Source organism: Athene noctua, chromosome 1 (genome assembly GCF_965140245.1).
Source record: "Athene noctua chromosome 1, bAthNoc1.hap1.1, whole genome shotgun sequence".
Taxonomy (NCBI): Eukaryota; Metazoa; Chordata; class Aves; order Strigiformes; family Strigidae; genus Athene; species Athene noctua.
Window position 1 is genome coordinate 25,536,991 of NC_134037.1, and position 23,259 is coordinate 25,560,249.

General features: G+C 35.7%; 1 protein-coding gene across 1 annotated transcript in view; it reads right to left on the reverse strand.

Annotated features, from left to right (window-relative positions):
• Positions 1–23,259, reverse strand: part of CSMD1 (CUB and Sushi multiple domains 1) — a 1,262,314-nt gene that overhangs the window by 73,487 nt on the left and 1,165,568 nt on the right. Inside the window, exons 49-51 of the mRNA XM_074922368.1 lie at positions 21,971–22,159; positions 12,477–12,662; positions 1,252–1,446 (exon numbers count right to left, since the gene is read on the reverse strand). Of these exons, the coding sequence (XP_074778469.1) occupies positions 1,252–1,446; positions 12,477–12,662; positions 21,971–22,159 (570 nt within the window). The remainder of the gene's footprint in view (positions 1–1,251; positions 1,447–12,476; positions 12,663–21,970; positions 22,160–23,259) is intronic.

Genomic DNA, 23,259 nt, shown 5'->3' on the forward strand with positions numbered 1-23,259 from the left:
AACCTGTATTCAGGAAAAATAATTTTGTCTTTTGTTTGTCAAAATATGTACATCATACTGAAAGTTTTGCTCAACCATTTATTTTGAATATGAAAAGCTATCTGCTGTTTATGTTCATTCTGTTATCACTGTCATAGAATCATATGAAATAGTTTGGGTACCACTTATAAGGTATTATTGACATGTCTGCATACCTAACAGAGTTTGAGAGAGCAGAATGATTCTATTCTTTTTTCTTAAAAAAACACCAGAAGTTACAATTTAGTAAGCTGTTCACTTCATCCCAAAAATTCTTTCCTACAGTGCTACCATAAAAATTCGATTATTGATTCAGCTTGTTTCAGAGTAGACATTTTCAAATATCTTCTAACATTAGAAACTTCACTGAATTAAAAAGTCATTCAAAGCATCTCTTTCTGGATGAAATACTAAAATTGAATATCTCACTGAAATGACATGCTACTCTGAAAAGCTGAATGCCTAAATTTTATTTCCAGTTCTGCTAAGTATGCTAAGTCTATCAGTTGGCCATTTTCCTTCAGGTGCTGGGATTTTCTATGCTGCCCCGGCATTGATAGAGAGCCTGTAAGTACTACCATAACATAGGAAAGGTTTCTGCTTTAAGGATAGCACAACTAGTTGATGTGCCAAATAACCTCTCCGACCAAAGCAAATAACACACTGGAAAAAGTAGAAATGAAGTTTGGGTGGCATTCATTAGGATTTTGATACTGTAACCCATGACAACTGTATGATCTACTGAGAATGTCAAGGATCTCTAAATCTTTAAACATTCAAAGTCAGGGTTGATGCAGTTATGACATTTTCATATGAAGATATTTTAAAGACTCATATATATGTTTCTCCAATAGTAGTGTTTTCATGCTTCACCCAAAAGGTCAATGCAATATAATCTAATCTAACTCTAATCCGGAACCTTCTAAGGTAATAACACTACCTCCTAGTATTCTCTAAATACTTATACACTGTCTAGTTGAATAAATCCGCAGTCAGACATAGACCATCACCCAGATCGATCTTCTGATACTATTTCATTGACTCTTGTATGAAATATATTGTACCTTACACATAGAGTTTGAATCAATTAATTTCAGCAAGTTAATGAAAATTTTATATTTGCTTACTTATAGGAGATTGATAGCAAAATATAGCTTTTAAAAAGTTTATTTATAAAAGAAAATATAGGTATTAAAAAGCATAGGATGTTCTGTAAACAAATATGCTCCTTACCTTTACAACTCGGCCTTTCATTGCCTACACTCCATGTTCCATTAGTCCTACACTGTATGAGTCTTCGACCCAACAAATAATATCCAGGACTGCAACTGAGCATGACTTGAGCTCCATACTCATTCAGTGACCCAGAAATCAGTCTCCAGACAACATGTTCTGAGAGCAGAGTCTCTATGCTGGGGCAAGTTACAGCTGTGAAGAAATTACACAAATATTAGCATACTAACCCTAAGTTTCTTCGCAGATATAAGTCTTACCTTACTGACAGAAGTTTTGCAATGTAAAATTGAGCATACCATAAGCATTTTTGAAATACAACATCCAGGAAAAATAATGAACATCATACAATGAGTTTTACAAGTTGTGCAGGAGTTTGCAATACATTTTCATTTAGTGAGATTCAGTGGAACAATGATATAGAGTTATGCTCTCTAATGCAATTTATTTAAAAAGTTCAGAGATAAAACACATCACAGACTACAGTGGATGTAAAAGGGAAAGCAAATAATGCTATGTAGTTTTTGCAAAGGGTCAAGTGATGCTTTATTCTCCTATCCCTGATATTCACTTTAGAAAAGCTCTAACAAGTTCTTAAAATACGTTGCCATAAAAGCTGTTAATGCACATTCAAATACTAATTACTCTAAAACAGTATACTGTGAGCATTCAGGAAAATGATTACATTCCACTTCAGAACACTTGACATAAAAATTAAAGATAACATTTAGAGAGATTTTTAGAGTTATTTCAGTTCTGTTGCTTTTAGTCTTTCAGATTTTGTAGGAGAATGAAGTTACTGCCAATAGACAAGAACTGTAGTTTATGTTTTTCATAAGGCTTAATATAGCTACCAATCATATACAGCATTTTTCAATAGTTTTCAGTTTCAACTTTATGCTTTGCAATTTAAGGTAAAGTACACAGAATATTTACAAAAGTTACAATAGTTACAATATTGATAATTCTATCTTAATGTACCTATACCTCTGTAAAGATTAGACTAGTTTTATGAAAATATTTATGATTACTTTGTTTAAAATAGCTGTATTTGTTATCTTTTACCATATTGTTCAGAACTTCCCTGCCGTGGAAAAAGTCTGAATTAGTGACTGTTTATATCCCAGAGAATACTTTAGAAAAAGCTACTACGCCAGCAACACTTGAAAAAAGCTATACTTTCTGAGGAAGAACAAACATCTAACAGAAATTCAGATCCTCTTCTTTTGTTTTCCTTATATGTTGCTTAAAGAAAGATAATTAATTTTCTAAATATTTGGTATACTTATGAATCATTACCTCTGACCTTTTGTACAATATACTCAAGTCACCACCCTGTTTAGTGTAAGACAAAAGCACTAGGTGGAACTGTGTAAAAACTCCAAACTATACTGAAGAAATAAAAAGAAGAGACTGATTCTCATTTATGCTATAATAAATTTGCACCATTCTAGCAGGGAAAGGACTAATAAAGCTGACAAAAAGTAATTACATATTCCGTAGACTTTACACTGTCTGAGACGAATAAAGTGATTTTATCATGATTATCAAAGTGTGATGAAAGATACTAGTTCTCTGGTAAATTCTCGCTTATAGGAAACACAGAGCTGACACCACAGCATATCTGTGAAGATGTGGAAGTATTTATGAAAGCGAAATCATCTAAAGAACTTCCAAATTACAGATTATAAGGTTATACTGAGTTAAAATTGTAGAATACTTTCTTAGATTTTTTTTTAGTATATCTTAGGAAGGACTGACAGTGTACAATTACTTTGAAATTTAATAGTTCTTCTCCGACCTTCATAACAATATTCTGACTGGTTATGAACAGTTTCCAAGGTCAAAGGACGACTTTCTACTTCCTAATTTAATTTAATTTGATACTGATACAAAAATGTGTTTCATAGTTACTCAAAGATTGTAAATTATTAACCAAGAAACAGTTTCTCTTATTTGTTGTTAAATACAATATTAAAGCACTTCACTTAGAGTGAATATCATAAAGGTCCATCAGAAGACAAAAAATATTCTAAATAGGTATTCAATGCTCCTGAAATGTAAAAATTTTATCCCTTCTCCTTTCAAGCAGTAGATTTATTTGTTCTTTCAAAGATGAAAGCAAGCTTATTTAGTCTAATAGTAAAAATTTTAGTCTTAACCATAGGGGATATCTTAAGACACTTGGAGATAAGAGGCTCAACTATTTCAGAATATGTAAATAAGCCACATAGATGTTTTCTCCCCATACAGAGTTTAGTATGTAATTTATTCTTTCTTTAGCTATAAATAAACTTAGAATCCCGCTGAAAGCACACTTTAGCTATCAGATTCTGATACATGATTGTACAACTTCTAATTGAAGATGTTACTCGGTACAGAATATACTTCTAGATTGTATTTATGTAAATCAACTAAAAGTGTTGCTTTAAAATTTTTAATTTTACAGGGACTGATTTTGATTTATTATTCTCCCCATTCTTCAAGAGACAAAACCCATTATTAACAGATGGTTAATTTTTTGCACATGGTTTATGAGTGAGTGTATCAATTTACCTCTCACAGTCTCTCTCATGCAAATCATGGACTGGGCTCTATTTAAATTGTCATTTACATAGATGAAACTCTATAAGGGATGAATTTAACTTCTTGCAGAGGTGAAGATGTTCTCTCATTTCTTCAGGTTTTTTTTATAAAGAAATGTATGAATATTGCTTTACATAAAGTATAGGTCAGAAAACATCATAATTACCATTTGAAACTAAGTTTACCCATTTTAACGACATGACAATCTCCATATACTAATAATTCTCAATAAACTCAAAAGCAGGGAAGTCATAATGAGATATACCTACCACAAAAAAGACAAAAAATTGAGTTGTTCTATAAGCCCAGGTATATTTGTTACTCAAAACATGAGCAAAATGTTCACTATATGAACAGTGGCAATGACCAAAAAATGTAACAAGATCTTTGTAACTACAACAACTAAATTCTAACAAGAACTTGTGCAGTAATGTGCTCAGCTTTTAGTTTTAACACTTCATAATGTTTTTTAATTTCCTTATTTCTTTTACTTGCGTTTCTGGTCAACAAACACATTACACTATCAATATTTTCCTAGAATATGTATACCAGAAGATGTGACTCTTCCCTTGTACTGAGTCATCCTTCTGTTTACAAGACTTTTATTATCTTTTCTTATGGTTATATAAGCAAAAAAAAAAAAAAGTACATCATGTTATTCCAGGAATATCTCTTGAACAGTGTGACTCTGAATGTAATTATTGTTTCAAGGGGAAAAAAAGACAAGTATAAAGGATATAATGCAAAAAATATCTCAATAATATGAACTTATTATTATTTGCAAGTGTAATTTCATCTGATAGTTGGTTGCCATTCTTCAGCAGGTAGTTAACTATCACAACGACAGGGATGCTGTGTTGTGAACTTATAATGCAATATAGAGAACTACATTGGTCAAATATACCCTTTTGACTAAATTCACTATTAGCTTAAAAAAAGCAAGGCTAAGGTCAAGTTGTGTATTATGCTTGAGAGACAAATGTATTAGTAAAATGAGACAGTAGCAAACCAAATAATCCCATAGACCACAGAATCTAAGAACAAAGACCTAAGAATTAAATAGTATCACTTAAGCTGAAAGTTTCGGGATGGTAGTAGAAAAAAAAACATACAAAGCAAAAAATTTAACTGCTTCTTGTTGTTCAACACATTTAAATGGGAAAGGCTTCAAAACATCAAAACAAAAGGATCATATGGTATTCAGCATCAGTCTATCAATTCAGTTAGCTATGTCCTGTGAATCTGTTATCAATCTGATGTATCTGGACTAATCTAAAATGCCTAAACTAATTAACTGATTTACAACAGTTCACTGAATAAGTACTAACCCTTAATAAGTACTCCATGTTACATAACAAACCTTGAAAAAGTCCTCCAAAATTTACTTCCTGACCTCAGTATTTATTAAAGAAAATGTTAGGAGAATTATTTGGTATGGTGTTATGAATGTCCAAGGAAATAAAAACCCCAGCAATTGCACAATATCTATGATGAGCTGGTGGTGAATCTTTGCTTGTTTATATTTAAAAAAATATTTTTGCATTTATAATAAAACTGATTGTTTATTTCAGAACTAGTTATGATTCATAGTTCTATAAGTAGACATTGTACAAACAATTGAAAATCACAAAAAAGGCTTCTAAAATTTCTAATGATTTTCTAGATAAAAAACAATGCCTGAACCACCACTGTTATAGCTCAGCACACCATAGCTTGCAAAAATATTTACAGTGAAATCTGAAATATGCAGATTACGCAAAGGTAACATTAGCTGATCTTTAAAGAACTTGATATTAGAGAAATTAGCATAAACCAATGAAGGACCCAACTTAAATCTTTGAATTAGTATATTAAAGGAGTAAAGGAAAAGAGCATTAACATTATGCAGTTACAAGGACCATCCTAGGCAATTAAAATGTTAGAAAAACTAATTAACCACAAACTCAATTTCTTAAGTTATGCATCCAATTACTTCTATGAAAAGGAAAGCAAGTAAGAACAGAGGCTAACAAGTTATCCTATTTCAGCAGTATTAATAAACATGCAATGGTCCAGACTTCAGCACCAACACACATGGAGCATAATCTAAGTGGGGAGATTATATATGTAGTTATATAGAAATATAATATTGTGTACATTCATAATCTTGGTTTAAAAATTATGGTATTTAGCTTTAGAGAACTGGTAGGGTACCTTTGCAAAATCAGGAAAAAGTAATGACATTGTGATCTTGCAATAAGTGAACACATTCTGTCTTCTGATCTCATGAAGAGAAACATGGACGCAAATCATAACATTTGTTCTCATTATTTTTTCACCTTCTGGCACAATACTTTAAATTAGTTCCCTAGATCTGGTCAAAAAACACAGTGCACAGAACAGAAAGTTTTGATTTGAATTAACCAGATCTGAATTTAATGCCCTTTTCTGGATATTTCTAAAGCAGCATTAGACCTGCAGATTTCTATGGAACAAAAAAGGTTACAGTTCCATTAATTTCAGGTGGTCAGGTGTCTGTAAATCTTTTTACTACATGTCTAGCAAAACTCTAAAACTGGGCATTAATCATAATTATAATATGCTTAAGAATTTGAATTACATTTTCTATCCTGCAATAATGCCTGTATTAAAAAAAATGTTTCCTGCCGGCCTGTCCTGTTTGAGTGAGTGGCAGGGCTTTTGGCAGTGGGGGAGGGGGCTACAGCAGTGGCCCCTGTGAGAAGCTTCTCAAAGCTCCCCCAGCTCCAAGTCAGACCCACCTGTGCACTAAGGTTGAAACAATTAGCTGCGCCTTTGCAATAATGTATTTAAGAAAGGGGAACCTGGGAGAGGTTGTGAGGAGAAGTTGCAAGAACATCTGTGTGAAGCCTGAGGTCAGTGGAAGAAAGGAGAAGGTGTGTGGGGGTGCACTGGAGCAGAGACTCCCCTGTATCCCGAGGTGGGATGTCAGGGCTGCCCCCTGCTGCCGCACATGGGGTCTACGGTGGAGCAGATGCTGACCTGCAGCCTGTGAGGGCCCCACGCTGCAGCAGGTGACTGCACCTGAAGGAGGCCTGGAGTCTGTGGGAAGAAGCAGCCCCTGCTGTTGTAGTTTAGCACTGGGAGGACTGCAACACATGGGGGTCACCCACACTGGAGCAGCTAGGAAAAATTTGCAGCCCATGGGAGGGACCCCTGTTGGAGTTGGTCTGTAGAGGACTGTCTCCTGTGAGAGGGGTACCATGCTGGAACAGGGGAAGAATGTCAGATGTTCCCCCCTGCCCCAAGGTGGAAGAAGTGGCAGGACTGTCTGTATCCCCCATTCCCTTTCCTCTCTGCTGCTGGAGGGGAGGAGGTAGAGATATCAGGAGCAAAGCTGAGCCTGGGAAGAAGGGAGGGATGGCGGAAGGTGTTTTCAAGGTGTGGTAATGCTCCCCACTATCCTGCTCTGTGTGTTACATGTTGTTAGCATATGTATTAAATTTATGTTCTTTTTTTCTTCCCCTAACAGGTATGTCTTTTGCCCGTGACCATAATAAGTGAATTGTCCCTTCCTGCTCATATCTCAATTCCCAAGCCTTTTGCTTTAGTTTCTCCTTACCAGCACTGGGGTGGAAGGAGATAGCAGCTGCATGGTGCTCAGTTGTCCTCTGAGCTCAATCCATGACATAGCCCAGAGAACTTTTCTTTTTGTGTTGCTATGTCATGAAAAAAGTAATGCTTGACTTAGAAAAGAATACATGTTAATATGCATCCTAGTTCTAAAAGTATCATCCATACTTAAACTCAGTGCAAATACTGGGACTGTACCACAGTCTTAGACTAGCAGAAGTTTTTAGTACTGGAATGCACTGTTTGTCAAAGCAAACACATTACTAGAGATTTCTTTTCATAGAACATGAATTTTGGAATAAGGAAATACAAACTCTCTAATAGCATTAAAGTATGCATACTAAACAGAGAAAGAAATGATCTTTTGCTTCAGAGCAGTCTTAGTATGATCTTCCTCATTGATTCAGATCTCAAGATCTCATACCAACTTTTTCAGTAGTTTCCTCATCACATCAGTATTTTCTGCTACTGACAGTGAGGCACAGCTCATTCTTTCTAGTTCTTTTAAATCTTAAGAATGGTCTAAATCAACCGTTTCTCTATATTATTCAGAGAAAAAGTAAACGCCACCACATTCAAGCTATGAACAGACTTCAGCTAAGAAGCTCAATTGCTGTGGAGGGAGAACCTAATATTTAGATCAGTATTTCTATTTCATGAAGAAAGTCAGTGTCAAGTGTCCACAAACTCAAAGAACCTAAGAAAATATATTTAGTGACTCCCCAAAAATAACTGTTCTTCTTTCTCATCTTTAGCTCATGAAATGTAGACAGATAGTCCAAGTCACAAGGATGTTCAGGAAAAAATGTATACTACTTCTCATTTCTATCAGGTTTGAAATTTTGTACCCAAACCAAAAACCACTGTACAAGATGAAAAAGGAAAATCATGTCTAGAACACTGTAAAGTCTAGACTTCTAAATCAGAGGAATACACAGAAAAACAACCACATGGTGAAGAAATATTTAAAAATATAAATAAAAAATGTAAAGCCAAAAGAAGTGTCTCAGATGAATGGATCGACCCTCATCAACAACTTTAGATTACGTTGTTTCTGTACAAAATAGTTACAGATACTATCCCAAGCATGAATCTCTCTATTCAGTAAATAAAGATATCCAAATTCAACTCTGGATTGAATTTAGGGAGCAACACATATAAATTTTGCATTGACATCTAACTCTTCTTCTGTTTCCATTTTTCAGTCTCTGCTATAGAAAACCTTATTCTCTGCACTTGATGATATATATTCTGAAGAAAGCGAGGTACTAAATAGTAAGAATAATAATTTTCAATAATTAGTCACAAAGTGTAGTAATCATGATATAATGGTGCAATTATATCATCCAAAGGAGAGGAAGGAAATTTCATTTGTGTTCTTTTCCCTTTTAATTAACACTGCAAGAATCAGCATCTGTATTTCCATAGTAGCAAACAAAATTCAAATTGTATCCGATGAAATGGAATAGACAAAAAATTCCCAAAACCCTGATCTCTTTTTTTTTTAATCTTAGAAAGATGGAAATATGACTTTTCACAAGGTGTTACACTTTACAGGTGTTTAAAAATTCTGATGATAGGTAAAACTGTTTCCCAGATAATTACAGTTACAACTTAAAACCTTAAATTTGTAATTATGTCTATATATCCTTTCCTTTCTTTTTGAGCATTATCCAAATGATATTAGTTGGGATAAAAAGTATTAGAGGCAGTTGATGTGGTACACAGTAAGGAAAGAATCGTGCACTCTCCAGTACTCATCTATAGTTTGAGACTAAAGTTTGATTTATTCAGATTTCTTGGAAATATCTATACCTTTTGGATGGGAAATTTTTTGGAACTGTGTGTCACACTCCCTTCTCTGACCAACAGTAACATAGTAATTTACAAGTTTCAGTAGAAAGTTCTTGCATACTTTATACAGTGTCCTGTATTTATATGTGAAGTTACTACTATATGGTCACTCTCTAAAGGGAGTATTGACCTGATTTAAAGTATTGTCTGAGAAAGGCTTTCAAATAACAATATAGATAGAAATTCCCTTCATCATGTGCTAGAGATCTCAATGTAGAGTAACATGTTGGGTATCTGTGATTCAGTTAAGCTTTATTAATAGATATCTGTTGATTGGTATTTCATGTAATTAAATTCAATAGCCTAACATCCACAATCCATCTGTCTCTTGCTGTATGACCAGCATGAATCATATCTGTCAGGAATCAAATCTGATGTAAATACTTTTAATGAAACGAAAGGAGTTTCAAACATCTGCCTGAGGCATTATATTATTAGAGATACTTTGCAAAACAAACTGCAGTGATTTCAACCTTGATTTTAATAGACCAGGGGATAAAATGAGCTAACTTATTTACCATTTACCCTTCTGTGCTGTGTTTGCTTCTTATCAAGTCTGAGATGTTTCTGTCTCTGGAGATTAAATACATTTATCCTTGCAGCAGCAATACTACAAAACCAGGTTGTTATGCAGATTGTCTAAGCTTTTCTGCACTTTGCGAGTAAGAAATCTTGGGTAAAGCATGCCTGCCTTTGAATAGCAATCAATTTTGAAAATACTGACTTTAATATTGTCATGTAGATCACTAGCATTTTAATGGAGCACTTCTGATTTGGGAAGTAATGGGATTATTTTTCAAACTGAATAATTTTGTAGAAAAGAAAAAAAAAAAGACAAAAAGGTGTTATATATTTTGTTAGGCTATTATAAATATTAAACGAAACTTTTTAATGTTGAAAGTTGCACTAAATATTAATAATTAAGCTTTGTTTTACAGAGTAGTCATTGTCTGGTTAAGTTTGACCATTTCAATAATACAAGCGCTTTTTTAGCACTGAGGATATAGTATTATTAATTCAGTATTTTTAATCCCCAGCTAGTTTAACTGCCTCTTTCCTCCAGAAAATCTGTTGATATTTCTGCTGATTAATCATTCAAGTTATGTTCTTTGTACCTTTTCAATTTTTTTCCAAGAGAATGAAGTGTAGTTCAATAAACTGGAGCACTGCCTTCCCTCTGCACATGGCTCTGAATTCAGAGCATGTCTCTGTGATGACATCTAGTTTTGAATAATCCTTCTTATGTATTATGTGGAATTGCTGTGTTCAGTTTTAGGCACTGTCTTTCAAGAAAGGTGTAGATCAATCGGGGATTGTCCAGAGGACAATAATGAGAATCACCAGTCCAAAAAGTATTAAGAGTGAGAATGAATCACAGCAAGACAGTTATCTCTACAGAGGAGGTGACAGGAGTCGAGGTGTTGTCAGGGGGAGGGAAGGTTCTTCAGTGGTGGCCTCTGTGAGGAGAGGCTTGGGCTGCTGAACACAGACGGTTCCAAAGGACCCACCCAAGGGCACAGCTTAGTCCATCAGCCAAGACAGTGGCCCCTCTGGGAAAGTGTATTTAGGAAAGGGTAAAACATTGCACAGGCAGAGGAAGAGGGCACAAAAACAATGAGAAGCAGCAAAAGGAACACCAAGGTCACAGCAGGAGGAGAAGGTGCTCCAGAAACCAGAGCTGGTATTGTGCTGCAGTCCATGGAGAGGACCATGCCAGACAAGATGGATAGTTTCTGAAGAAACTGAATTCAATGGAGGATCATGCTAGAGCAAGTTTAACCTGAAGGACAATAGCCCATGAAGAAGGCCGATGCTGGAGCACAGAAAAATGTGAGGAGGAAGGAATAGCAGAGAAGAGCTTCTGATAAACTGATCACAATTCCCACTCCTCATCCCCCAAGACTGCTTGGGGTGGAGAGTAGAGTCAAGAGCGAAGGAGTGAAGTTGACCCTATGATTAGGGGGAGGAAAGTGTTGGTTTAATTTTTTTTTTTTTCTGAAACATATCTGACCCTATTTTAATTGGCAATACATTAACTTAACTTTCCCCAAGTCGAGTCCTGTGACAGTAATCACTCTGACATTATCTTGACTTGCGAGATTTTTCATCCTATTTTTCTACCTCTCTGATCGGAAAGGGAGAGTGAGTGAGCAGCTCGGTGGGGGTGTGACTGCTGGCCAATGGTAATATGCCGCACTGGAAGAACAACAATTTTCAAACACATTAAAAAGAATTAAAGAAGAATAAAATAACTTCTATTCATCCACTGTGGATACAAAATGAAATAATGCCTTTACACTACAGAAAAACAGGTTCAGGTTATATATACTAGGAAAAACTTTGCAAAGGAGAAAAAAAGGTAAATTACTGAAACAGAATACTCAGGAAGGTCTTAAAGATTAGGTTAAATGATCATCTCTCAGGGATGTTTAGAAGATGTCTTGAAGTAACCTTCAGCAATATTTTCTAGAAATTGTTTGCTGTCAATTAATTTGAATAAATGAAAATCATTTCATAATCACATATAACCATGTTTCTTATATTTGCACCATTTTACTCCTTCTTTAAAATAAGCTGAATTTTACTTGATTGAAAAATTAAAGTGATTTTCCAATTCAGAATCTGGAAAGCACATACATATATTGTTACTTAGTTCAAGATTCTAAATTAACTCTCAAAATTTTTATGTATAGTATTATAGCAATTAATACTTTTATGTCCTAATCAGTGTTTCAAGTCAGGCTTTGTTATTGCTTTGATCCAGTACACAGATAGAGGTAGACCAATGCAAATGGTAGAGGAGTCTGCACTACATTGGCTAGTTCTGACAGGAAGCAAAAATGAAGACTAAAAGACTCTTATCCAGCTTAATTTCCTACACTAGCAGTATTTTAAGAAATAGTTTTTGCTTTTATTACTTTACAAGCTATATTAAAATAAATTACAATTGGTCATTGTAATTTTTACTATGAAAATGGAGAACATGAAGTTGAATTAATAATTATAGTTCAGATTTTTTGAAGATAAACAAGGGAGGGATTTATTAAACAAATTTACAGGCCTTTTCTACCTTACTAAATGCTAAATAACTATATGTTCCTGAATGGCCAGTGTAGGACATATGTATACATGAAACCTAAACATCACCAGCGAAGTTCAAGGGAAATATGCTTGAGAAATACATGTTCACTTACATTTGCAAATAGGTGGTCTCCCTTTGTTGCTCCATAACCCATCTTCTTGACACACTGCTGTTGCTTGTTGACTAGATTCTAACTTGAAGCCCTCATTACATTCAAATATCAATCTACTGCCCAAAGTGAATTCATTACCTATCACCGAACCATTTCCAGGGGAGTCAGGAATGCCACAAGATACAGCTGAAAAGAAAGGAAAATAAGAGATTAAAATCTGGCATTTGCTTATATAATTTTTAAGAATATTGTCCCACGACTGAAATAAGAAACATAGATTAGTAATTTTTACATATCCCATTCATAACAACTGAAATCAATTTTCCGTCTTATTTACAACATTCCAATAAATGTAACAGTATTTAAAACATTGTTAAATACTTTGAAGTTCATCTAATATAGACAAACATTCTATAAATCATTAGTTTATTCCAATCACTGCAGAGTCAGAAATTTCCACATAGGATAAGGGCAATGGTTCATTTTCTAGGGAAAAAATCAAGTAGGTGTCCAAAGTGATCTATTCCAAGAAGCAATGAACTGAAAAATTCTTAAATGTTTTCTAATAGTCTGATTATATTCTCTCCGGGTTTCTTACATTCCTCCATTACTTTAAACAAAACTTCATATTTGTTCTATAGAAATTAAACAATGTTATTTAAGAATTCAATTTAACATTTTTTGTTTGTGAGAAAAGCACCTAAATATATGATTAGGCAGGGAAGAGTTCCACTGAAGCATTATTCAGATATTTAAACACTTATTTAAATACCTGACTAATTGACTTCAGAATGATAAATATTATTCGAATGCAGGTTTATTCATTTTCCATATCATGAAAAAATTTGCTCACTGATTTCTTTTTCTCCTTCAGAATTTTTCTCCAGACAAGCAGTTATTCTTTCAATCTCACAAAGTGGAATTTGCTTTCAACTTAGTGAAGTTTGAGCAGCATCTATTTTTTTTAACTTATATATATATATATATATATATAATTTTTTACCAGAGTTCAATACAGTTAATTTATTTAATAGTATCTCAAAATATACAATTTTAGGGCATAGTATAATTACAAAAGTATCTATTTCAGTCACTCGTAAATAAGATGTCCAAGGCAGGATTGCCTTCTGCCATTTGACTTCTCAGCTCCCTTGATTTTGATAATGAAAAGCAGAATGGCAGCTCTTCAGTATCCTTTTAAAATTTTTCTTTAAGTGCTATGCTTTATTTTAAAATAGTTATTTATACACAAAGATTAACTGTAGGTGCTTGAATAAGTCAGTAATGCTGGTAATTATTTTATATTTGCCCTATGGCACTTATGAAGGGAAAGACATAGTATTATTTTCTCTGAAAGAATATTATTTTCTGCAGTGGTAAGTTGGAGCAGAGAAACCATCACAATATTACAAGGAATCTAAAGATTTCATATAATCCTACTCCCTGGGACTGAGGGCACCCTCAGCAAGTTGATGATGACACCAAGCTCTGTGGTGCAGTCAACACGCTGAAGGGAAGAGATGCCATCCAGAGGGACCTTGACAGGCATGAGAGGTGGGCCTGTGCAAATGTCATGAAGTTCACAAGGCCAAGTGCAAGGTCCCACACGTGGGACACGGCAATCCCAAGCACAAATAAAGACTGGGTGATGAGTGGATTGAGAGCAGCCCTGCGGAGAAGGACTTGTGAGTAGCAGTGGGTGGAAAACTGACTATGAGCCAGAAATGTGTGCTTGAAGTTGAGAAAGCCAATCACATTGTGGGCTGCATCAAGAGAAGCGTGACTCTCTGCCTCTACTCCACTCTCATGAGACCCCAACCTGGAACACTGTGTTCAGCTCTGGGGCCCCCAACATAAGAAGGACACAGACCTGCTTGAGCGGAGGAAGGCCACAAAGATGATGAGGGGGCTGGAGCACCTCCCCTATGAGGACAGCCTCAAGAAGAGAAGGCTCCAGGGATACTTTATAGCAGCCTTCTAGTACTTAAAGGGGGCCTATAGGAAAGATGGGAAGGGACTCATTATGAGAGAGTGTAGTGACAGGATGAGGGGTAATGTTTTTAAACTGAAAGAGGGTAGATTTAGATTAGGTGTAAGGAAGAAATTTTTCACTGTGAGGGTGGTGAGGCACTGGAACAGGTTGCCCAGAGAAGCTGTGGCTGCCCCCTCCCTGGAAGGTTCCAGGCCAGGTTGGACGGGGCTTTGGGCAACCTGGTCTAGTGGAAGGTGTCCCTGCCCACGGCAGGGGGGTCGGAACTAGATGATCGGTAAAGGTACCTTCCAAACCAAACCATTCTATGATTGTATATAAACCAATGTATGCGTGTACAGGAACACAAGTTGCTTTGAGTTTGGCATCCTGTTTATTACTCTTCAGTAAATACACTGAAAAAGCCACAGATTTTAAGCTTTCATTTCTAAATATTTACCAATAAAAAGTGGAGTTTTGAAAATGAAAATGCCTTTCCATATATACAGTCAATTGTAAGAATCAATTAAATGTTTTAGCAGTTATAAAGTCCTTTGGGTATTTGTTCTTTTTCTCTTGACACTGTGAAGTTTTATTATTTTAATAAAGTCAATATACTTCAAAAGGAGAAATGACATTCTTTGTCTGAAATCTGTTAAACAGAGGTGAAATTAAGTTTTTTTTAAAAAAATCTATTTTTTTATTATCATCTATCCAATTCAATGTAAATTATTAATTTCAAAACATATTGTCATGGTACCATAAACACAAGTCTCAAATTTGTTTTCAGTATTCCCAAGTTGTCACATTTGATGCATTTAAATTAAATACAACACAGTACTTTGCATATGATTATAATGAGGAGAGTTAAGCATTATAAAATGATGAATGGTTAGTTCATTTCAGTTGTTTGCTTCCATCTGGAATCTGTCAAATTGTTAATAGAAGTAGAACTGCAGGAATGTTCTAAAATAAGCTGCTTCCTTTGTAACACAACCACTTGGCACTTTTTGCACTCTAACCAGTGATGCTCCTGTCTTATCAAAATTGAGTATTTCCCCCTCAGTGGGTAGGGGCCAAACCTCCTGCCACTAGAAGAAATAGTAGTGGGGCAGAGAAGGGGGAGAGAGTGGATAAGGAAGGGGTTCTGGAGACCCACACTTATTGCTCTTCATGGTGTTAGAGAAAGTAGAGAAGAAGAAGGATAAAAGCAAGTTCTGCTGCTTCTGGGAGCAGGTCTTGCTATTAGGAGTCATTTTGCACAAGGTGACCACAGCAGGAGTGATAGCTTTTCAGAGCTGTGGTGTACTCAAAATAGGCAGCAGAGCTGCATCTGGTTCAATGCTCTGTCTACTCCCTAATCAATTCAATCATTTATCTACAGCTAAAACCAACTCTGACCCTCTGTCACATAAGCAGAATTTTACACTTGCAAAATGTTTGTTTGCATGCTGAACTGACAGAAAGATAAACTTTCATTGTTTTACTACATCATAAAAATACTATGCATTCTCCATTTCCAGCCATGCTTACTGTGAAACGTTTCAGTGTCTCCAGAGCTTTGCACTATGTCCCTCCCCATCCTAACAAGCCTCTCAGTTTTCTTCTGCTTTGTGGCAATGTGTCTGAATGTTTGGTGTGGAATGTAATTGGGTTAAGATTTGACTTCTTGCTAACTTTTTCAGGCCTCCTTTCTGATATCTGTACAACAAACTCTGTTAAGAGTGCATATATTTAATTGTATAAAACCAAAATTCAGAACAATCAGTCTATCCACCCATCCATGTATGTGTACATCTGTACATACAGGTGGACCATACAGGTGGACAGGTTCCCTCCAAATACTTCAAACACGAATTAACTTCAAATAACTTAGTAGTTTCTAGGGAGCAAGAAGAATTTATTATGTCATTTGAAAACAAACAAAAAACCCAGGTCTGTTTAGCTCATGTTAGGAGCAAGTACTTCTGTTAGCATTTGCTTTTCCCCTCTAGCGATAACCTTTCTAGAAACTACTGAAAATTTCAAGACTGAGTAGCTCTTATTTGCAAGTTAACTTAAAGAATAAAAGATGTACAATGCCCGGGTCACACCCAGGTAAGCTATCAGTTATGTCAGGGCTGGTGCAATGTTCAGTGTACTAAAGCACCTCAAAATCTATGCTTACCTGTCACACTTCACCACTTTTATTCTTAGTGTTTTACCTCAGTCCTCTATTTTCTCTTCTTTTCTTAGCTGCTGCTGAATCTCGTTCTGCTACACTGTGAGATTATTCTCATTGCTGCTTTAGCTACTAATCATAAAACCAGTTTTGACATTCTGGCACTGTTGCTGTTACAGTCTATCTATTTATTTGTTGTTTGCTTCTCCCCCAGAAACTGGGATTGGAAAGAAATATTCCTGCTGCTTCTAATTTCTTGAGGCTGCTAACAGCTTTTAAGTAGTGTCCATACAAAATACATTAGCAGAGCCAGTTTCACTAAATAGCAAGTACTTTCATGTTCTGAAGTAAAGTTAGCTGAAATAAACTGACTGAAATGGCATATCATCTTTGGACAGCGGAAGAACTACAGTCCCTTATCCAAGTATTTTGAAGCTCCCAGTTTCCCATATGATTGTAAAATGATAAAGAATGGTGTTGGAAATTTTCTGACTTGAGGAACTGTCAACATGCTTCTTAGGTCTATGATTAGATGAGACTGCCAGGTTCCAGCTGGGAGATGTGCATTCAGAAAGTGAAAAATACATAACACAACCATAATTGTCTCTATTATCTTGCACAGCAGAAAAATATTCTTCTTTCAAAGAACAGGTAATCAATGCAAGTGGAAAAGCCTCAAGATTAATTCCATGCCCAAACACATAGGACAGCTAATTTTATAAAGAAGCAGCTTGCGATCCCAGGCTCATGGCACTTGTGCAATCTGCAAATAGGTATTTTCAAGACAATTCCCTAAAAATTTCCATTACTCTTCTACCCCAGGACAGACATGGAACCCAGTTATGGTTCTGGAATAACCTTTGTTCAGCAGAGCAAAACGTGCAAGGATATCTAACTCCACAATGTGGTTCTACTCACTTCAGCAAGCACAGAGGTATCAATAACAGCAGTACTTGGAATCAGGATTTTAAGCAGGAAGTGCCGGCAATGGGTATATTTTTAACATGACTCCATCACAGGTTTTTAGCCTTTCCAAGTACTCACAAGCCAGACAAGACACCTTCTTTCTTAAAGTAGGTACCTCCAATTTTCTTTTATAAACCTACTAGGGTTTATAAAACCTACTCAAAAACTGGTGAGGACCAGTCAGGTGTTCTTCAAGACTCTAATGAGTGGCAGAAAATTGGGAAGAACAAAGTCAAAGTCAGAGTCCTGTATATGAAGAACAGGTGGGATAAAGAGGGTGTTTGCTCATGCCTCTCAGAGGAACACAGCTACTCTGTTACAGCCTCACTGCCACCGTGTCTCAGTCTCCAGATACTTGCAATGCAGCACTCCTGATCCATTTTGAACTTGACAACTTGCTTCCAGTTTTTTATTCTAACTGATCATCTTAACAATCTCTCCTCTCCTCTCCTCTCCTCTCCTCTCCTCTCCTCTCCTCTCCTCTCCTCTCCTCTCCTCTCCTCTCCTCTCCTCTCCTCTCCTCTCCTCTCCTCTCCTCTCCTCTCCTCTCCTCTCCTCTCCTCTCCTCCCTGAGTCTCAGCCTTCTTTTCCTACTCTCCCTCAGCATGGGGATTTGAACATGATCTAAGCAGTGGCTAAGATGACATATGTGGTTGCCAGGATCATTACTGGGACCTATACTACTTTCTTTCAGCAGTTATCTACTGCTGTTGTAAAAGAATTGCTATTTTCTCTGCTTATAAATATTCTGAAATGTAGCATGACTCATGTTTGTATTTTTCCTTCACAAATGAAATAAAAGCAATAACAGTAAGTTCTAATTTCCTAGATACGAGTCAAGTTCTTTGTATATCATCGTCCATGACATTATTACATGCATCTGCACTTGATAAGACTGGAATTGAAAAATATCTTCTGACCCTACCAGATTAGCCCATATTAAAGATGTGTTCCTATTAAAATTGATACTTTTATATTAAATATACAAAAAATAACTCCTCTTTTTTGATAATACAATAAAATTTGATTTCAAACATTAATTCTCACACAGTCAAGTTATTAATTACAAATGCAACCCTGCAGGACTGGTTTTATAGAAATTTCAGACTTAAACAAAGGCATGTTTAATTGGAAATGTCCTATAATGAAATCCATGAGCTGGACCAAATGTGTAATTTTAATTAATTTGCAAAGAGAAGGCATGTATTTTGATAACAGATACTTAATAAATTTAGAAACACCTTCCATTTTAGAGTTTATTGAATAATATATGCTTCATCCAGACATGCAAATTGGAATAAATGTGTCAGAGCTGTAAAAGTGACATATTATAATTGATGAATCATACATTAAAAAGAAATTTCTAGTAAAGATTAAACTCACTCCCTATTTCTGAAATCTTTTTTCCCCTACTGCTAACAGAAATCTACATATCCACATATCTATATATTACTTTCAGTGACTCTTTGTCCCCTGGTTATCCACGATTAAGCCCTGAGACCTCAGGTGAAGTCCTGCACACATCTGCATGGGTTTTTTTTTCCCACTTCCCATGAATTATTGCATTCTGCCTTTAAAGCTAGGACTTCTTTCCTGAAGTGTTCAAAGAACTGCTCCCTCTATTATTCAGAACTCTTCACACACCTCATTATGTTTAGATATTGTTTACAAAGTTAGAATGGCAAAATGGCAAGCCTTTCTCTGCCATTGGTATTAAAATGTGAACTTAAAAAGTAAAAACTAGAAATGTAAAAGAAAATCACTTAAAAAACAGGCTAGCTAAAAAAATGAGAGAAGCTAAGAAAAAAAGGATCACTTTTTTTAAGAATTCTGCAGTGCTCGTACATCATATTTTCATCATACAGACCTCTGCTATTTGGTCAAACAATAATGGTACTATTAGCAGCAGGATATTATCTATAAGCAGTAGAAAGATAAAGGGTAAATTTGTGTGTAATTGCTGACAGCTGAGGAATCATGAGATCTTAGATTCTGGAGAAAAGTATGATATAGCGTCTCCTAAAGTTTATGGCCCCAATTCCTCCAGCCTAAGAAGTACACCTGAAATATTGTCTATCCTCACACATTCAAAGTACATGATCCCCAGAGTAAGATGCCAAAATTGCAGTGCCTGTTAAAAAAGACACCTACTGGCTAGTCAGCAGAATAGTTCCCAAAGTTTCACTGACAGTATTTAGATTAACTACAACAGTTTGGGCAGATGGGGATTGACTTGTTTCCTTTTCCATTGTCTACAGCTACCTGAGACATTTGTAGGTCTTCAAGACATTTTGCAGTTCTACTGGATATAACATAAGAGCTTATGCCTTTCTAGACTGGTAGATGGAGGACAGGTAATATATCTTAGAGCACCTCAAATGACACTCGACTTCTATGTTTAAACAAATTAATCAAAACATTAGCTTACATACAGATGCCTGAATTTAGTCTTGAACAGAATTGCATCCTCCACTTTCTTGCTCTTCTGGTCAAGCTGTAGCCTAGTCACCATCCGAGGTTCTTTAGTGCAAAGTGTCTCTGAGCTTTCAGTACCTATGGCAGCACCTAAACCACATTTCAAGTAAGACCAAAAGCAGCACTCGTCCCTAAATTCACCTCATGCCCAGCTCACACATGGGTTCTCCAATGATTTGGTGACCTTCAGGAAGGTCAAACAGATCATATGCCATAACACAAAACACATTGTGGCATATGGGATTAGAAGGCATCCTGTAGTCTGGAAGCACAGACACACAGATCCTGCTTGCGGCACATTGGCAGCCTGAGGTTCTCACTGGACAGGTAGGGGTGTAGTCACATGGCCCATCTAGGCAGGAAAATGCTCATCCCAAAGAAATACTTAGCTACCAAATCACTTTATATAAAAGATGTGAACTGTACACCTTCAAGTTCTTCAACTGTAGCAACATTTCTGCAGTTGTTTACTTGTCTTGCAAATAACACACCCTCAACAGAACAATAAGCATCATGCCAAATTTCCGTTGGCCTTTTTTTTAAGGTACAAAATAGCACTTCCATATTATGAAGTTTCTTAGAAATATCTGAATAATTTTTAATGGAACTTCAAGCAAAATACTTTTCTTGAAGAAGACATGAAACACTGTTGTTAATGTCTTACAAAATTAGGAACAACTAAACACAGGTTTTAATCAAAGAAGTTCCCATAAGTTTTAAATATGAATGTTACTACCTTTTTTTCCCATAAACAAAGCAGACTAGAAGCAGACACAAACTAAAACATATTAGAATAAGCCATATATGATAACCATGATAAAAGCTGGTGCAGGCTCTGGAGCACAGGTCGTACGGGGAGCAGCTGAGGGAACTGGGGTTGTTTAGTCTGGTGAAGAGGAGGCTGAGGGGAGACCTCATCACCCTCTACATCTCCCTGAAAGGAGGCTGCAGAGAGCTGGGGATGAGTCTCTTTAATGAAGTAACAAGTGACAGGACAAGAGGGAATGGCCTCAAGTTGTGCCATGGAATGTTTAGACTGGATATTAGGAAGCATTTCTTTACAGAACGGGTTGTTAGGTGTTGGAATGGGCTGCCCAGGGAGGTGGTGGAGTCCCCATCCCTGGAAGTGTTTAAGAGTTGGGTTGACACAGCGCTGAGGGATATGGTGTAGTTGGGAACTGTCAGTGTTAGGTTAAGGGTTGGACTAGGTGATCTTCAAGGTCTTTTCCAACCTAGATGATTCTGTGATTCTGTGAATTTGCAGTGTTTCTCCTCTCCCCCACATTCCTGATCTGATTTGATGTACATCTTAGTCTCCACTAAGTATTTACTGAATAATGTGTGAAAAAGCATTTATAACTAAAACCAATTGTGTTTAACTATTTTGTACTACTTATGTTATCCTCCTGTAGTTGTGTCTGGCTTTTCATGCAGTGAAAATTATAAATATTTGAGAAATATTAACTACTCTTAACAAATGCCTGGAACAAGCTAAATAGATCCTGGCTAACTCCAGGATATATATATAAAAAAAATAGAAGTTCCAAATGATGTCTTTAAAGCACTGTTTATAAAGTGATTTTCTAAAATAATCAAATTAATACCTGAAAACTACCCAATTCTTATAAAATGTTCAGTAATACAACATTACTATGAGCTGTGGAATGTTTAGAGATATGTAGTTTACTAAATAAGAAAGTACTGATAGCATTTTTCATTTGTTCTGTATTTGACTGCATTAATTTACTTTTTAATACTTCAGCTCTGCACACATTAAGTACACAAGTCAGTATGTATTTGGATAAACTCATGATGTCAATGTATTCTCAATATACAACAGTATTGACAAAGCTGTACCTTTGTTTTGTAAAATATACTTAGCAATGAAACTATAGAAGCATACTCAACAAGAAAACGTCTTACCTTGGCAGATTGGCACAGGAGAATCCCACTGATACATGCCATTCTGGTGACGTCTACATGTAGCATTATTGTGACCAATCATTCTATACCCAGGTTTGCAATAATAGCGAACTTTACTTCCAGCAGGACCACCTGTTTTATTTACAATTCCACCGTTCCTCAAGATAGGGTTTAAGCTGCAATAGGGAGCTAAATGCCAAAAAAGGGGACATCATTAAAACCACATAAACCACACTTAATTTACAAAGTTCACATTCTTTATGATGTGCAGACTTTGAATACCACTAAAATTAGTACAGAATACTTTACATTACTTCTGGAATCCTCAGAGAAGATTCATACTTCTTATTCAGAGATATCATGAAGTTCAAAAACATGATCACAAACCAGTTTATGTTACCATACATGACAAAGATACAGTCAGGAAACATACAGCTTGTTCAGTAAGCTGACTCACACTTCACAAGCAGTCTACTTCAAATTTGATAAATTTATAAATATAAAACTGTTCTTTGAGCTACACAATATACAAAACTAATTATGAATATTTTTATTTTAAAAATCCAGTGCACTTGGACACATAAGTAAAAAAATAAACATTTTGACAAACACGTTAAAAATTTGTATGAAAAAGTATAATAGACTGATTAATCAGGTGCTTTTTTTCTGATTGAAATTCATATAATTTTTATGTACATTCCCCCAAAGATATTACATTCCAACTGTATTAATTTTTTAGGAAAAGGATGTAAAAAGTGAATCTAGCTTCTTAAATGCGGAATTTACACTACATCTGAAGTAAGACAGAATGCACTTGCTTAAATATAGGTTTTGAAATTATAGTAAACCTTGTTAAACCTTAATCACTACTACTACAAATATTGTTCACTGAGGTTTTTCTGTGATCCTCAAGAACTTGTGACATATAGATGAAATGTTTAGACATGTGCTGAGGAATTTTAAAAAGTACAAAATTTATAACTGTGTCAAAAAGTGAGTAATGAAGACCAGCTTTTTTTAAAACAAGGTTGCAATCTGGTACATAAGGATGGGGTATTATTACCCAAACCAGACCCAGGTCAAGCATATTTGCCATATGATGCCCTATAGCACACTAATAGACTTTCCTTTGCTAGTAACAGGTCACAGACTTTGTACTGAGTTTACAAGTCAAGACTAAGGTTTGTCAGTTTGTGTTGTCTCAACTTTTTCTGGCCTGCCTGCAGCTTTGCTTTTATTTTGTTTAGCTTTAACAAGCCTTTTTCTTCTGATCAGGTGGATATGCCTAA